The 19,808-nt window shown below is 32.3% G+C and overlaps 1 protein-coding gene across 12 annotated transcripts in view; it reads right to left on the reverse strand.

Annotated features, from left to right (window-relative positions):
* Positions 1–19,808, reverse strand: part of LOC134688455 (synaptotagmin-7-like) — a 123,851-nt gene that overhangs the window by 38,415 nt on the left and 65,628 nt on the right. For 8 of the 12 annotated variants that reach the window (XM_063549181.1, XM_063549179.1, XM_063549178.1 and 5 more), the window contains 2 exons: positions 16,682–16,705; positions 5,683–5,827 (listed from right to left, as the gene is read on the reverse strand). In XM_063549181.1, coding sequence (XP_063405251.1) covers positions 5,683–5,827; positions 16,682–16,705 — 169 coding nt within the window. The remainder of the gene's footprint in view (positions 1–5,682; positions 5,828–16,681; positions 16,706–19,808) is intronic. The other 4 variants (XM_063549183.1, XM_063549180.1, XM_063549189.1 and 1 more) reach the window with 1 other exon arrangement.

Here is a 19,808-nt window from a genome sequence, read left to right on the forward strand (position 1 = left end):
ATTCTATATTTGAGTCTTACAAAATATTTAAATATCTTTTCTGAGGCCAAGGATATATTTGATAAAATTAGTTTGTAACAAAGGAGATATCAATGTTTAGTAATGTCATACCAGTGTAAAGGTCACTACAAAATCTATATCAACAGATTGTCATTGTATATTAGAAAAATAACATGAGGGGGTGGACATTTTTTTGTTTATTTTGCAGAAAAATATCTGAAATCATTAAAGAGCATTATCCAAAAAAACATTGCTAATCGAAGTTTTATTTGTTTGAAATATTGTGGGATGGCTTCAAACAAATTGTTAAGGACATTCATGATGTTGTGAATGAGATATGAATATACAATGTTTTGTTACACTACCAACATGCAAGATGGATCTTATTTTGGTAACCACCCACTGGAAGACAGACCCCTTAACATTTTATTCTGACTCTAAGGTCAGTTTAGTATTATTCTGAATGCTGCAAACTTGCATTGGTAGCAAAGTAGAACAAACCAATTCAAGTTGTTGGATGATGCCCAAGCCAAAGATACAACAAACACTCAAGCATTCTACCACAACAACTTGCACCAAAAGGGGAATTACCCTGAATATGAATTAAAGGAGATGTGTCCAGTCCAAGTACATATGAATCAGTCTAGAGTGTAAAAACAATGACACAAAATCAAATTCAGTGTACCTCCAACCAAATGATTAGTTAGAGCTGGCTACAATATAATTTTATCTTCCATTCCCTCCCTTCCAGAAATTGTAAAATAAATTTTACAGATAATAAAAAAAAACACATTAGTTCCTTCAACAGTCATTTAAATATGATCTTGTCTGAATGATATGCATCTTCACTGGATTTAAAAGCAACAGTTAATCAATGATATGCATGTAATATTTGCCGCAGGAAGTCATTATCATTATCTAAACCATTCATTTCCTAAAGGAGAACTAATCGTTAGATAAGACTTAAGGCAACCATATCTAGACAGGGTGTCATGAGACTGGCAGATAAAAGTTAGTAGTGGTTAAACTGATATTGTAGCACTGAAGCTTCCTACTTTTTAAACTTTACGGATCAGTTAAAAATAAAAGGTACATGGAAGTTTGATACAATAGAAATCAATACAGAGAAAGCAGTTTACTCTACTACCCATATAACAGACGATAATAACAAATCTATGTAAATTATACCATATTAAAAATGCTGGCAGTAATACTAGAGTACTTTTTAACAGACAGTCATATATCATAAGACATGCTGTATTGCACTTTTAAATGTGGGTTCAAACTTCAATGCCTAATTTACATAAATCTTATAATTCTAAAACTATTACTTAAATAACCATTACTGTTATTTGAATGACTTGTCAGATGACACTTAATGTGACTTTTATTGACTTTCACATGGAGTATTTTATTTCAATTTTATCAAAGCAGCAACACATGCATGCAACCAATAAACTTAAAAAAAACCTAATATTTCATACAAATTTTAAAATCTGTATATTTAATGATGCAACATTTACTCTAATACACAAAGGTGAGTGTCATTGAGATGATGGTACATCCTGGTGTTTACAAATTGTATTCACTATTGAAATCCTTTCATCAACTTCAGCTTCTATTTCAGCAACCTGACTGAATTGTAAGGCTAGTACAATGTGGGATGCAGCTAATTTTTTGATGGACCTAAATAAAACTTTTGAGGTGTATTAACCAGACTCAGAAATATTGTACTGTAACATAAATGCTAACCAGTGATAATCTTATTTCCTAAATTTGAAATCTGTAAATTTCAGATCATCTCTGAGAGGATAAAGGAGCCTGAGTCAAGAGCATATGTTGACCTCTAAATGTCACATTTTTTTGTGTTCTTCAAATGCTTTCTAACCCTCAAATACCAAATCTCAGTTAAATCACATGCATATGTTTTTTTTCAAAATTTTGTGTCTGTCCCAAGTCAGAAGCCTCTGGCCTTTGTTAGTGTTGTATGATTTTTAATTTTAGTTTCTTGTGTATAATTCTGAGTTTAGTATGACATTGAAGACCCATTGGTGGCCTTCGGCTGTTGTCTGCTCTATGGTTGGTTCTTGTCGCTTTGACACGTTACCCATTTCCTTTCTCAATTTTATATAAAGGTGTAAAAACCAATCAGGAAAAATATAAATGTCGTTTGTAATAAATAAAAGAGAAAACTTGTTTATGGTCATCTCAATACTGTGTCGAGTCATTATTATTCATGGGTATCAGTTCTTTTTGTATTTGGAACCACAAGTTTAAATGCTCAACAAAAAACAAATTTTCTATCAAGGCTGAACATGCAAACTTTGGCAACACAAAATCAAATATCCATAAAAATACAATTATTTCTCAATCAGCAAAAATGTAATTACTCCTCAATCCAACAAAAATATAATTATTCCTCAATCCAACAAAAATATATAACTATTCCTCAATCGACAAAATTTGTTACCCACAAAAGTAAATTATCAATCCTCAGTAACTGATTGGGTAAGACAAAGTCAGTGTCAATTCTCACTGTAAACAATATTTTAATGAAACATTATGCAACATGTTGTCTCCCAAAAGGAGGCTGAATAGGATAAGTAATAATTATAATTGATTGGTTTAATATTAAAGTCAATGACAATTTTAACATTCTTTTCCTATACAATCCACATGTTACTATGTAACATTAATCAATCATCTTTTTATAGTGGAATCTACTACATGTCTAGAGTACTCTCATATTTCTGTTCAGAAGCTTCAAGCAAGCATGTCAAATGGCCAATACTAAATCAGTCATAAAATAGCTGTCAATATATTTTATGCCTAATTTCATGCTTAAGAATTTAGGATCATAACACATAAATCACTTAAGTTGTGACAAAAGCTTGAGTAAACTCTTCCTTTAGACATTCAATCAGAATTACAAATCAGGACAATGACTATACATGTCAAGTCAGAGATCACTTTTTAAGGTTGAAAAAAACAAGTTCAATTGTAAAACTAAAAAGAAAAGTAATGCTTATAACTAGACGTGTGTGCATTAGGTACATGATGTTAATTAACAATGCACCTTAAATAATTTTGAGTTCACACCATAATTAACAGATGTACTCAGTCTTAAAGTAGATGTGACCATAACTTCATAGTTAAATACCAAATTATCCTTCGTGTTGTACAAAGGGGTGTTTTTGACTTGGGGAAAAAGAAAGAAGAAAAGGTAGAAGCAGGAAGCAGCCTATGGGTGAACTGAGGACTCTTGTTAGCCACTACTCCCTTGTCACATCCCCTTTCTTCCCTGATAACAGATGGATGAGGAGTTTGTCAGACCTGTAGGTTTAAGAGGCATATTAATCTTTTTTATCAGAAGCAGCTACACATATGACAGAACATGACCATAACATTCCTATGGTTATATTTTGGGGAAATGACTCTCTCCAGTAAAAGTATTGCTCACTAATGACTCCTCCAGTAGAAGTATTGCTCAATAATGACTCCTCAGTAGAAGTATTGCTCATTAATGACTCTCTCCAGTAGGAGTATTGCTCACTAATGACTCTCTCCAGTAGAAGTATTGCTCACTAATGACTCCCCCCAGTAGAAGAATTGTTCAATAATGACTCATCCAGTAGAAGTATTGCTCACTAATGACTCTCTCCAGTAGAAGTATTGCTCAATAATGACTCTCTTCATTAAAAAAACTTCTTATTTATGACTAGACCAGTAGAAGTATTGCTCAATAATGATTCCCCCAGTAAAAGTATTGCTCACTAATGACTCCTCCAGTAGAAGTTTTGCTCACTAATGACTCGACTAGTAGAAGTATCGCTCACTAATGATTCCCCCAGTATAATATTGCTCACTAATGACTCTCTTCAGTAGAAGTATTGCTCACTAATGACTCTCTTGTAGAAGTATTGCTCACTAATGACTCCCCAAGTAGGAGTATTGCTCACTATAATGACACCCCCCAGTAGAAGTATTGCTCACTAATGACTCTCTCACAGTAGAAGTATTGCTCACTAAGGACTCCCCCAGTAGATGATTTGCTCACTAATGACTCCCCAAGTAGAAGATTTGCTCACTAATGACTCCCCAAGTAGAAGATTTGCTCACTAATGACTCCCCCATGAGAAGATTTGCTCACTAAGAACTCCCCCAGTAGAAGATTTGCTCACTAATGGCTCCCCAAGTAGAAGATTTGCTCACTAATGACTCCCCAAGTAGAAGATTTGCTCACTAATGACTCCCCAAGTAGAAGATTTGCTCACTAATGACTCCCCCATGAAAAGATTTGCTCACTAAGAACTCCCCCAGTAGAAGATTTGCTCACTAATGACTCCCCAAATAGAAGATTTGGTCACTTATGTCTCCACAAGTAGAAGATTTGCTCACTAATGACTCCCCCAGTAGAAGATTTGCTCACTAATGACTCCCCAAGTAGAATATTTGCTCACTAATGACTCCCCACGTAAAAGATTTGCTCACTAATGACTTCACAAGTAGAAGGTTTGCTCATTAATGACTCCCCAAGTAGAAGATTTGCTCACAAATGACTCCCCCAGTAGAAGATGGCTCACTAATGACTCTCTCCAAACATAAGATTTGCTCACTAATGACTCCCAAAATAGAAGATTTGCTCACTAATGACTCCCCAAGTAGAAGATTTGCTCACTAATGACTCTCTCCAATAGAAGATTTGCTCACTAATGATTCTCTCCAACAGAAGATTTGCTCACTAATGACTCCCCCAGTAGAAGATTTGCTCACTTATGACTCCCCAAGTAGAAGATTTGCTCACTAATGACTCCCCCAGTAGGGGATTTGCTCACTAATGACTCCCCAAGTAGAAGATTAGCTCACTAATGACTCCCTCAGTAGAAGATTTGCTCACTAATGACTCTCTCCAATAGAAGATTTGCTCACTAATGACTCCCCCAGTAAAACTATTTGGTGAGCAGGAAGTTGACAAGTGATGGATGTTAAAACACTTCACATGTTCCATCACCATACACATGAAGATGAATTGATTCTAAACTTTAGAAATGATTGAATTGTGGTTCCCAAGAAAAATCAATGAAAATTTCAAACATGACTGATTATGGGCAAGAAAAATAAATACAAGTATTTTACTTAAACATGAAATCAGTGAGCATCCGTGAGCATTTTATGAAAAGAAAATGTATCACACTCTCATGAAACATATTGATACCAAAAATCAGAAAGCAAAAATTATAGTTCCAAAGGAAAATGTGACACATATTTGAAAGGACAGATAGACTAAGACATAAACCAGTGTGACTCTAGGCCATCAATATTCATCTATTACTTGACAGTAACTCAGACTTAAGCAGTCAGATATCATCTTTCTTTTGGAATAAAACTGAAAACTTGGGATTCATTATCATTTGTGGGATACCAATTTTCATATATTTCATTGGTACAGGTTTAAAACACAAACTTAAACATTCAACAAAGTACAGCTTTCTAAATGCTTGTATGTAGACTAATGTTTTTAAAGCCCGGACATCAACTATCTACCAAAAAAAACAATTTTACTATCAGCAAAGTTTTGGTCAACAGTTCATAAAGAATGACTATAATGATCAAACTTATATTGTTCAGTCACAAAACATATATATATATATATAAGCATTTACATAAAATTGATTAACTTACTCGATGGTTTTGAGGTCCTGCTGAGTTTATGGACTGGTATGTTCCTGGGTTCCTCATTCCTAGAGAATCGTTCAAGGCAGAATGTGTAGATGAAGATGGCTGAACATGTTCTGCAACAACAGGGTTACGGCTAGGCCTCTCAAATCTGAATAAGGAGAAAAACATTCTGAAACATGACGAACACAGTGGAGAATAATTCTCAGCTTCTACTAGTTTGGCTGTGGATCCCATTGTCACTTGATTACAGCACAGACTTCTTACACAGATTTCTCCAATTTGAAATAACCAATCAGTAAAGGTTCTTGAATAATATCCACAATAAACTATATGCTCATACTTTGATTTTTACATATTTCATCTGATATTTGATATTATGTTGTATGGAGTATTTTACCAGTCACATGAATTATTTACTTTTCCTGTTATTTAATTTAAAGTAATCCTGTATTATGAATTTAGTCTGTCAACAATGGTTGTATATCTTGGACAGTTCAAACATTGTCATCAAATCAATGTAAATCGGCTTATTAAATCAAAAATATTTATGTAGCTTTAAATTCACAAAACCGAAAAAGCTGACATACAAATTCTAATAATTTGTAGAGTATGTGATGTTGCTATATTAATCCTTTTAAATTATAAGCAAGTCCATCTTATGAAGTGAATCAGATCACATCACTTTTAATTCTGCACCCCAAGTGGCCATCAGTTTTTGTCCATTTAATTTTCTTTAAGTATTACAAAGCTTTAAAATTTAACACTTGAGTGATTGCCATTTTTGGCTACAGAATCAAATTTATAATACACATCTGATCAATTATACCTCCTCAACATTATAAGGACATAAAATCGTAAGAAATCCTAAATTATGATCACATTATGGCATTTTCCATGTTGATGAAGTATTAATATAAATCTTTGATGTTCTTTTACATACTTTAATCAACTGCGTTTATACGGAATGACATTGAGTTAATGATTATCAAACCGCAACCCTTCACAAGTAATCATTAAATTATTCTTCTTGATCGTAGCAGGTAGATTATCGCATCAAATCACTGCACGAAAAAAATATTCACATTGCAAACTCCCGTGCATACTTAAACGTAAACGTCCGCAGCATCTGGCTTGTGAAGTGAACTAATGTATCTTGTTTATTTCTAACAATTCTTTTTATTGATTACACGACATCAGTCTATAAATCGTTGTCCAGTGAATCGCTACAAACGATATTCAATAACCAAAAGTAACTGTATCACCAATTGGTATTCAAGATAAATATTTACTGTCATCATTGCAATTAAAAATTACATGGCCCATTTATTGTATTCTATACAACTCTCATCAACTAAATTTCAAAACACTTTGTCCATTTTTATAAATTTCAATCATTTTTAGAATATCAATATTCCAGATAGATTTTTGTACTAACAAGATGACAAAATAATCTAGAATCAATAATATTTCATATCTAATGAAATGCTTCTTCTAAAACTTGTTATAGAAAATTTTAAAGGTAAAAGAATAAATCATTTAATTTGAAGAGTAATTATTGGGTAAAATTATTGGGTAGAATGTACTAATGGATAATTGAATTTAATTTAAACCACAAGCTGATCCCATTACTTCATATGGGTCAATGGTATGTCACTTTGAACAGCAAGGTAAGCTTTAACCCTTTTCAAAGTACATGTTCAGTCATCCTTGCCTTTTATATGTTGGTCCCCCTTAACTAACTTCCCCTCCAAACCACTTATCGGAGATGTTGGATATACAATACATCACAACCCTAACCCCCCAACTTTCAATCAAAAGTTATCCAATTTAGTCTCTGAATGCACATATTACTAAAATTGATTTGTTCCCTCACATTTTTTAAAACAAAGACAAAATAAAAATATTAAAATATTTCTTAATCTTTTTCATAATGTTGGTATGTACATTTTATTATGCAATCCAAAGATGTACAATATTCCTAAATAGAAAGACCTATAATGATTCAGCAGCTTTACTTGCAAGCTTTCTGACCATGTATGACATTTTATAGAGGATTACAAGAGTAATCAAACATACCATAATACAAGTAATCAAACGGACCATAATCTTACACAGCTATAGAATGGACAGACATTATAATCCCTTTATAATGGTACACCTAATGTCATATGAGGACTTTGTTGTCAGATCATTGATGTTATGGTGAATCTTTTAATCCAGTCAAACCGTACTGATCCTATTATAGTACGGACAATGTATGTAAAACTGACAAATCAATGGCATCCTGCAGAGTAACAACACCATAAATGTTAAAGTTAAGTAGAAACAATACAACATACTGCCATCCATGTGACAGGATAACTCTGTCTCTCTAATTCTTCATTGATTTAAAAGTGTCCTTTCCTTAGATAAACAAAGTGTTGTTGAAAATGTTTTTCTTTCTATCTTGTCTGGTTGAATTCAATCGTTACTGTTTTATGGTTCTTAAGTTAATTAGAGGCTCTTAAGAGCCTGAATTGCTCACCTGACTCTACTTGGGTTTTTGAAATCATATAAAAAATGTTGGAAACACCTTTGGGCCAGGTGAGCTAAAAAGGCAAGAAAAACAAGGAGCCACTTGAAGTTTGACAACATGATGATACACTGAAGGATTTCTTTTTCAAAGACTAAAAGTTTGCTGTATTATTAATTCAACTGTGAGACCTTTTGTTTTTTTTTCTTTTTAAAGTTAAAATTTGAAAACTGTTTTCTGATCTTTGGTTGGGTAACGTTGTCTTTAAATTGACACATTCATCATTTTCATTCCTAATCTTTTTTTTAAGTTATCTCCCCTTAAATAGCTATGTTGAGAAAACACAAATATTTGGCCAGTAAAAAAAGTAACCTCTATTATGCCTGGTCTAATTGTGACAGACTTAAAAAGTTCAAACTGATCAAAACTAGATATTTAACTTATCTAGTAGGTAAATACTTCTTTGTTCGTGTGTTGTGACTTGTATTAATATGACACATCCAATGAGGGGTCATATAGGTTCTTTCTAATTCTTTTCAATGTAATTACTCAGTGCAAATTATGTAGCCTTTATCTAGTTATGCATGTTCCTGAGATCTAGCATTAACTAATAATTAGCCATCCTGCAGTTAGATTTTGTTTAGACTCAGGTTAGACACCAAGTATGGTTCCAGATCAGCAAGGTATAAAAACAAAAAATAATTCTATGTTGCTTGCTTATTTGAAGCTTTGACTAAGTACTTGTGTAAACCATACATTTAAATGTTATTCAAAGCTATTAATTATCCACAAAGTATTATGTTATTATTCAACACACTGTCGGCAATGCTATTTTAGCAATTATCTCCTTAAAGGCGTTTTTTTAAATAAACTAATTATGGAAAAACTGCTGTTGTCTAATTGGAGCTTGATATCTATTTGAGATTTTACCGCAGTTAGATGATTTTACCACACTTAAATATATATGGTCTCACGGCTTTCTCTGTGATTTTTTTTCACGATACCTTTACTACGATTTTGCGAAGAAAAATCCCTAAATTTTTATCAACATTTCCCGCCCTTCATCATATACATTTTAGGACAAATTTGTGCTAGAATGAAACTTTAGTCATAATGCTTTCCAGAAGACAAAAAATATAAATGCTATGATACAACCAATCACAGATAGTCGTCTAATTTTACTCTGTCACAAAAGGGCTGTGCCCATGTAATTTTCTGTATCTCTCTATTAAGCTCTATCTGTACTTTATAAATTGGTTGATTATAAGGCTCAACTTCAAGAAGATTTTTAAGAAAACAATCATAATGTATCACAAATTTTAACATATATTTAGAATGTCTTTCTATTAGATCTACATGAATAAATTAATTTATGATTATGCAGGATGCTGACTTGTACATTTGACTTTTACTGTGGCAAACAATCTAATCTTACCCATTGATTTACAAGTATCTTACAAAAAGAGGCGTGTTGATAAAGACATTTATTGTTAAAGTCTGTCCTGCACAACTCATTAGCAGTTTGAAGTCTTCATTAATATTATGTATTTTCCCCGAACTCCCACATGCAGGACATGTAACAGGATATAAGAATGTATAGTTATCATCATGTTTACCTGGGAGCTCATTATAAAACAAAGTCAAATGCCAGAGTTCCTTTATTATACATCAAGTCTTTTAATTTGGAATTATTAAAATTTCAATCTATTAATATTAAGTTAAATAATCCACTTCCTAGTGAGAACATTTTTAAAATCAATTAAATTATTCAAAACTTGTACTTTGTTATGTTGAATTCATATTTCTAATTGGTTTTTGAGCACCAATCTACATATTGTTGGAAACAACAAATTGATTTTAAATGATTGCAGCACTTTGATAAACATTATAAACTGTAAACTGTAGACACAGATATATGTCTCATATTTTGTAATTTTGATAGCATAATGCAAATCTTGAAATAATAGAATTGCAATTTCTAAATAAAAGAATAAAGTTCCAAAATACCCCACATTGTCCATTATTTCATATATCCAAGGGCAATAACTAGATTAAGTCATAATGTTAAAGTCTGTCCTGCACAACTCATTATAAGTTTAAAGTTTTAAACAACTTCAATAATGGACCAGTAACTATGCTACATTGATAATATGGTATTTGCTCAGTATCTCAGACTTATAAGTTGTGTATAGATGTATATTATACTGAGACTACTGTTTACCTAACATCAAATTTTGAAGTAAAAACACATAAAGCCACATCCCCTAACATGAGATCCATGGACTGTAACAGGGAATTTCCAAATTTTTAAATACTTTTAAATTGACAAATGAAAAATTATAAATTTCCTGAGCCTTTACAGAGATCTTAACAGCACATGGTCAGAAGGGAGATAACTCTACAGTATGTATTTTGATCAATGTTGGTACCATAATCATTGCAAGCAAGCAAGTAATCTGTGTGATTACTGTATATACTATATACTCCATCTGATGCATCTATCTGTCCTGATCATTACTAAATGACTTAGTTGTAAAATTGCAATCAGTGTCTTATAGACTCCCAAACAACCGAAGCTACTAATGTTCAACCATAGAAACATATTGTGCCGATAGCTAAATATCTAAATTAATCATTGTTGACAATAAAATCCTCCTGGTTTAATCACAGTTCAACTTCTCATAAGTCAAGCAAAAAACCCAAGAGTCGAATCTGCTTTACAATATCTGTGATAATTATTTAATAAAAGCCATGATTGATATTAGTTAGTACTACAAACCATATATTGATATTGCTTAGGGATGACCATACTACAATACAATGCTAATACATCATTACCAAAAGCTAATATTAGGAAACACAAAAATTGATTTCTCTTATTTGTGTAACATTTTATTATGAAATCTTCACTTTTGTCTCAATAAACGTTATTTACAACCTCTATTCACGGAGAAATTGATACTTAACCAGTGGACAAAACTTGTCAAGATCCAATATCCTTCAGAGTGTGATAACTTAATTCTCAGGAAATAAACTGTAACTGATAACAAAGCCACAACGCCAAATAATTAGTAATTTTATATATTATCATATCACTTATTACACTTATTTTCCCACTTTTTGAATAACATTACATTCAGATATAATAAAAAAGAAATAACATTCTTTTTCTCTCTTTTACGAAAATTAATACTTATTTTTGTTTCCAATGTTTGCAATGGATATACCTAAAAACAAAACATTAGGTGTAAGATTCCCAAAATCTAGTCTTGCGGTCATAAGAATAATAAATTATGTATTTCAAGCATTGGGAGTTATCAGCTTTGCTTATTTAAAGCTCTAATAAGAGGACAGAGAATGTAATTTCTACCAAGATCTTTAAGATCAGTGCTGTTCAGTAGGCTCTGATAAGTTTACAGAGAATGCCTTCTACCAAAAGCTGTAAAATCTGAGTGCTGTTTTGTAAGCTATAGCTTATGATAAGAAGAATCTAAGAAGACAGAAAATGTGTGCTACCAATAGCTGTTAGATCAGTGAGAGTTATCTGAGTACTACTTGGTTACTAAGGCTCTGAGAAGTTGGCAGAGAATGTATACTACCAACAGCTGAAAGTATAGTGCAGAGCATATATACTATTAGGAGCTGTAAGATCACTGCTGTTCAGAAGGCTCTGATAAGTTAAGACAGAGAATGTTTACTTCCAAGATCTTTTTGAGAACAGTGCTGTTAAGTAGGCATGTCAGTTAACTGCTAGTAGTCTGTTGTTATTTATGTATTATTGTCATTTTGTTTATTTTCTTTTTTTACATCTTCTGACAGACTTAGAATTCTCTTTAACTGAATTTTAATAGGCGTATTGTTATGCATTTCGTAACTTTTCTACATTGGCTAGAGATTTAAGGGGGGGGGGGGGTTTGAGATAACATAAACATGTTTAAACCCGCCATGTTTTTGCGCCTGTCCCAAGTCAGGAGCCTCTGGCCTTTGTTAGTCCTTGTATGATATTTAATTTTAGTTTCTTATGTATAATTTTGTATAATGTTTAGTATGATGTCCATTATCACTGAACTAGTATACATTTTTTTAAGGGGCCAGCTGAAGAATGCCTTTGGGTCCGTGAGTTTCTCGCCACATTAAAGACCCATTGGTGGCCTTTGGCTATTGGCTGCTCTACGGTCTTGTTTTTGTCTCTTTGACACATTCCCCATTTCCTTTCCGAATTTTATTTCATAAGTATAAACATAATGTGTACTAGCAACAGATGTAAGAAATAGTGAAAGTTATCAGCTAGGCTTAGAAGGTTCTGATATGTGAACTGAGAATGTATACTACCAATGTAAGAAATAGTGAAAGTTATCAGCTAGGCTTAGAAGGTTCTGATATGTGAACTGAGAATGTATACCACCAATGTAAGAAATAGTGAAAGTTATCAGCTAGGCTTAGAACGTTCTGATATGTGAACTGAGAATCAGGTATACCACCAAGGGCTGTAATTAAGGTCAGTGCTGTTCTGAGTTGGCTTTGATAAGTCAGACAGATAATGTATATTACCAAGAGCTGTTCAAACTGAGAGTTTGTAAACAGTGATGCTCAGTAGGCTCTGACAAAGAGCATGTCGCTCTGACATCATGAAAACTGTTTAACCATGTTTTTGTGCTTAACTCAATTCCCCCCCGAAATAAACTTAAGCATTCTTCAACATAGACAATAGGATGTAATTATTTGTACTGATACTTGGCAAAGATTGTCTAGAATCAGACAAACATAATCTAATTTTCCTAGACCAACAAAAAATTGATCTTTCCATCTCTCTATAATAAAAGATTGTCTAATTTTTTATGGTGTATGTACTGGAAATTCAATTAGACATTCAGTATCTAATAAGACCAGACGATCTGTTTGAGTTGTTTTACAGTAAACAAAATTGATCATGTTTTTATTGTAGCAATCATGCATGCCTGTACATACAACAATGCTAAAACAAACAGAAAACATGTCTGATACTCTTCCTCCAAGGATTATATCATGTTTCTGTTTTAACCAATAAACTTTATTCTATTAAAATAGATTTAACCTTTAGTCCACAACCTTTACTTGTCTACAGGTTGCTTTCAAGTGTCAGGTAATTATAGGTAAAATAACAGTGGTAGGTCATGACATTTTTACATTTATAGTTTTATGCAATCTTTAAAGAACTCAGAACTAATCTATAATGTTTTCTTTAATGAAAGAACATTAATGGTGCCACTTTTACTGCATCAGATGAGAATCTCTTCAGTGATCCTCAGGAGGCCAAAATATTTGAAAATCTAAAACCTCCAAAGTTGGATAAAACCAAAAAGGACTAAAATGATTGATAAATAAAAGTTTTCTAAACAATTATTTCATTTATCAAGCATTCTTTATATAGGAGAACATGCCCAGTATACTGGTAAGTCAGCTCAGTGAAGTAAATTGTGTACCAATGTTGCTTTTAATTGTACAATTATAAGTAGTCTAATCTTTCTTTCATTATTTGCTCATAACCAAGTTTTGGAGAATATTATTAAGCTTATAGCATACCTGGCAGTTTTCAAATTCTCTATTTCATATTTAAGCACAAGGAACCTAATGCATTTCTTATACATTTTTTAAGGTAATATAATAAAATTTTGGGTGTGTAACTATGTGCCTTAATGTTTTTTACCTCTCAAGATTGCCTGTTCTGAAGTATGTAACAGATATAGTTTAGGAATTCAGGTGTAAGCATCAACATCTTTCATGTGGAAAATTCAAAATAATCCAAAATAAATTACACAGGTGTGTCACAATGGTCTAAGACCCTGTGAGCAAATAAAAATAATTGATGAAATGTGAAAAATAAGAAGAAAAGTTTGGAAGCCTAGGATAATTACTCTAAAACAAGTGAAACTGCCAGCTACTGCTTACTGATGATACCCCTGCCGCAAGTGGATAATATAAATAGTGTAAAAATATGCAAGTGTTCGGTAAACAGGAAGTTGTCAAGTGATGAATCTGAAAACGCATCACACGGTATAGCTGACTTATATAAATCCTGAAACCAAATTTCAGAAATCCTTGTATTGTAGTTCCTAAGAAAAGTGTGACGAAAATTTTCAACTTGGCTATCATGTGTTAAATCATGCAAGTGTTCGGTAAACAGGAAATTGTCAAGTGATCAATATGAAAATGCAACACACGGTATAGCTGACTTATATAAACACTGAAACCAAATTTCAGAAATCCTTGTATTGTAGTTTCTGAGAAAAATGTGACGAAAAATATTCATGGGACAGACTGACTGACGGACGGACGGACAGACAGAGGTAAAACAGTATACCCCCCTTTAAAAAAGGGGGGGGGGGTATAAAAATATGATTTGAAATAAAAGAATAGACGTAACGGACATTAAAGGACAAACAATTTTCTCTGTCATTTATCTATAGTTTCTTACCATTGGCATTAACAAACCCATAATATCTTTTAATGACCCTGTAACATATTAACATCAACATTTTCCTTGAGGAATTGTGCTGACAGTTAGTTATTCCAAGGTGAGATTTATATATAGATTATTTGGATAACATAAAGTGAGCATTATACAAACTTACCTATTTCCAATTATTAGGTAAGTTTTTACAAGGAAGTTAGGCAGGATTTGAAGGACTAGTTGGAAATTTGACTTGAAACTAGAAAATAACGGCATGTTCACTAATAGCTATTTCTTGGTGTATGGAAAGTAAGAGGTGGCTATAAAGACCAAAATTTAGAAACATATATGCCATAATGTTAAACCCCCTCCTAAGGTTTTAGTGTTTCTGTGTTATGTAGACATTTTTTGTTGTTGTTTACATTCATTCTATTCTAATTAAAAAAAAAACAGTTATGCATATGCTGGAATATTCTGAGAAATCAATTAATGCAATTGCTCCTCAAAGTAAATTAAAAATACATCTACTTTATCATAGACTAAATTAATATTAACCTTTATTTATAAGCCTTAATTTATCTTAAAGTATCATCAAGGAGATACAGCCATTCAAATTTCAAGCTGCAAGATTCTTCTACAGATACTGGAAACATTTTTCTATAATTTGTCAATATCTATCTCAGCAAGTGTGGCAATTTATGATGTAGGGGAGATAATTAATTCTTATAATCTTACAATGGAAGAAATCAACATTGGGTTAGAGTTGCTTCCCTTATGCCATTACTTGCAATTTAATGTTAACATTTCAGTGGTAATCTACAAATATCCATGTAAGCCTCCATCTAAACATTCAAAATGAAGTACACAAACTAATAACAACAAACATTTAATTTACATTTATGTAATGGAAAATTATTTAGATTTCATCATGCATGCATGTTTCCTTTTTACAGAGTGTATGAGTAATTTAGGATTGAACTAGACTAGATATTTGTTGTTACTTTTGACATAATCATCTTGAGCCTGAGGTTGAAAAATTTGAAAGGAAGATAATAAACCAAGAAATTCTAACATTATAAAACTTTTGCAGTTTATTCAAAATGAAAATTATCCAAAAGAAAGTACTTAGTAGAAGCATCAAGTGTCACTGAGAGGTGTCTCATTTGCAATCACACACCTAGCTTTATTTAAAGTTGGAGATTTTTTCAGTTCGAATAGCTTATCTTCTTTTACCGTTACACAGCAGGAAATAATATATGAAGTATACAAATAGCATAAGAAAAAGTTCAATATATGTTGGTTTTTTTATTATTGAAGGGTGATATTGTCTAGTGACTCTTATTATTAGTCCATTATTTTCAGAAATGTCACATTACAAATTATTTGTACCTTTAACATTTAGTAGAAACTATATCATGTATATTGCAGTAGATGAGAAAAATTAGCAATAAATACCCTAAAGTGATGTGTTAAAAACATCATTGCAGACTAGAAAATTAACAATAAATACAAAATGAGATTTTGCAGTGAGGGTAAACAGGGACGAATGTGACATCATAAACATGCTAAAATGACATATTGAAGTTAGGGGTAAAATTGAATATTAACAACAATATCCCGAAAGATGTTTTACTCGCATGCACATAATTGAATAAGACATCTTATTGGTTTTTTTTTAAATGGAAACATAAGGGGATGTGATATGATTGGCTATAAGACAATTATCAATCAAAAACACAAAGTATGAAGAGCCTAGTATTAAATTTTTTAATAAAATGCTCAAGACTTTTCGATTGAAAGCATATTTCGAATTATATGTTATAACTGAAGGATGCCTTAAATATCTAAAACTTAATTGACAGAAAATAAACTGAATTTAAGCATCATTTTTTGTGAATAAAATGTCTGCGGTCAAGATGTAAACATTTTGACAAATAAGAGAGTTTTTGTATTGAGTTCTCCTTACATATAGCTATACCTTACTCCACTACTTGGTTATCATGCTTTGTACAACATTTAAATGCAAGATATAAAATGAGAAATACAACAGAAATAATTACCTGTCTAATAGACCATTGATAATACTGTCAAATAAAAATAAGCACAAATTAATTATCACTAAATATAGGGTAACTACATGGGAATTTCTAAGAATAAACAACTGGCTAATTTGTTTACCTAAGCCTTATAGGTTATGTCTATCAACTATTGTATACCTGACCAATAATAAATAGATGGTTATTGCTACAAAATAGCCAAAAGTTAATAAACTATAGCTATAGTGAGGCTTCCAAAGGCCTGATTTCCTAATCTGGTAATCATTTGCCATATAGGGATCAATTTCATAAAAATGTTGACACAGATATATGTCTCGTCTTTTTTGTGATTTTGATAGTATAAAGCAAATTATGCGGAAATTAAAACACCAATGTTTTAACATATCATCTTAACAAAATATGCAATAGTCCATATCTCAAAGAGGACTGGGCCAAATTATATCCATGAAAATGAAATGTGCAACTGGATACCATTTGTCTTCAACCAGTCCACTAAGTGGTGTTCTATAAACTGATCAATGACCTGATCAATAACTAATACATGTTAACAGTGAAAAAAAAATCAAAATTAATGACCGAGGGGTAGACCAAATAATATACCTATAAAAAAAAAAGATGTGGTATGATTGCCTATAAGACAACTATCCACAAAAGACCAAAATGACACAAACATTAACAACTATAGGTCACCATATGGCCTTCAACAAGGAGCAAAGCCCATATCGCATAGTCACCTATAAAAGGCCCCAATAAGACAATGTAAAACAATTCAAACGAGAAAACTAACGGCCTTATTTATGTAAAAAAATGAACGAAAAACAAATATGTAACATATAAACAAATGACAACCACTGAATTACAGGCTCAATCCTGACTTGGGACAGTCACATACATAAATAATGTGGCGGGGTTAAACATGTTAGCAGGATCCCAACCCTCCCCTATTCTTGGACAGTGATATAACAGTACAACATAAGAACGAACTATAATAAAGGACTGGGCTTTAGCGCATGATACGCCCGTTGCTCTTTTAACTTGTCTTTTATGCTTTAAATATATTGTCCCAAAATTGGAAAATCCCCCCTTTTTTAAGCATAAAAATTCATAACACGGAAATGTAAAATCTGAAATTTATAAAAATTGAAAGGGAGCTTACATCAATAGATATAAACAATTCACAAAAGTTTCATGGACATTAGTGAAAGCCTTTTTGAGTTCTTGTCCGAAGCGTTAAAAATCCCCCTTTTTTTATGAATAAAGCCCCATAAATCCAAAACTTAAAATCTGAAATTTATAAAAATTGAAAGGGAGCTTACATCAATAGATATAGACAATTCACCAAAGTTTCATGGACATTGGTGAAAGCCTTTTTGAGTTAATGTCCGAAGTGTTGAAAATCACCTTTTTTATGAATAAAGCCCCATAAATCCAAAACTTAAAATCTGAAATTAAAAAAAAACGAAAGGGAGCTTACGTCAATAGATATAAACAATTCACTCAAGTTTCATGGAAATTGGTGAAAGTGTTTTTGAGTTATTGTCTGAAGTGTGGACAACAGACGGACGGACAATGGTATACCATAATACGTCCCGTCTAAAAGAAGAGCGTATAAAAATCAGTTGAAAATTTTAAAGGCTTAACTCATCAGATAGACCATAAATACTTCAGTGGTGGATCCAGAAATTTTTGTAAGAGGGGCCCATTGACTGCCAAACAGGGGGCCCGCTCCAGTCATGCCTCTGTGATTCCCTATGTAATCAATTTTTCCCTAGTTTTTTTAATTATTCATTATAATTAAAATTCAACATTTGAGAGCAATAACTCAGGTAATCTTATTGAACTAGTAACCTTGACCTTAATCAAATCTTCAGGACGGACTATCACTAGAAACAAATAATAGAGGATCTTTCAACAGGCTATTTATTTATATACTTGATTGTGTTAATATATCTTTTGATTGAGTTACACTATTGTTTCAGGTAAGGGTGAAGATTGGTACCTATAAAAACGTTTAACCCCACTGCATTTGTTTGCACCTAATATATCCTAAGTCAGGAATCTGATGCTCAGTGGTTGTTGTTGTTGATGTGGTTCATAAACGTTTCTCGTTTTTTATATATATTAGACCATTGGTTTTCCCATTTGAATGGTTTCACACTGGTAATTTTTTGGGTCCCTTTAAAGCTTGCTGTTTGGTGTGAGCCAAGGCTCTGTGTTTAAGACCATACATAAATAAGGCCGTTAGTTTTCTTGTTTGAATTGTTTTACATTGTCATTTTGGGCTTTTATAGCTGCATATGACTATGGGTATGGGCTTTGCTCATTGTTTAAGGTCGTACAGTGACCTATAATAGTAAATTTCTGTGTCATTTCGTCTCTTGTGGACAGTTGTCTATTTGGCAATCATACCACGTCTTCTTTTTTTTTTTATTTGACTTTAATAATGGTTTACTTTTGCAAATTGGGAGTCATTGGCACTCATACAACATCTGCTTATATCTATTATGTAAAGTTGTTAATGTGTAAACTTGGATTTTAGATGTGCACCACAAAGTTAAAATTTGGAAGATATAGATATAGGAAGAGGTGTGTGAGTGCCAATGAGACAACTCTCCATCCAAATAACAATTTATAAAAGTAAACCATTATATAGATATAGGAAGAGGTGTGTGAGTGCCAATGAGACAACTCTCCATCCAAATAACAATTTATAAAAGTAAACCATTATATAGATATAGGAAGAGGTGTGTGAGTGCCAATGAGACAACTCTCCATCCAGATAACAATTTATAAAAGTAATCCATTATAACCATAAGTTCAGTGTTTTCTACCAGTTAATAAACTGTCAAAACAAAATGAATATAAACATTGTGTCAGAGTACCTAGCTATCAAATGTGTTTTTTTCTCATGTTTGTCATCATCTGAGGCGTTACAGAAGAAACCAATAATGAATATAATAACATTAGGTGATGGATGGGACCAGTCAATAAGAATTAGAATGATCAACACAAGAAATGTATAACATAAAAAGATTTCCCAAATGTATTAAAACCTTGATATTCATACAAAGCAGAAACATATATGAATGAAGTTAACAAAATCTTTTCACCTTTTCTCCATTCTATAGTC

This window comes from Mytilus trossulus, chromosome 10 (genome assembly GCF_036588685.1).
Source record: "Mytilus trossulus isolate FHL-02 chromosome 10, PNRI_Mtr1.1.1.hap1, whole genome shotgun sequence".
NCBI lineage: Eukaryota > Metazoa > Mollusca > Bivalvia > Mytilida > Mytilidae > Mytilus > Mytilus trossulus.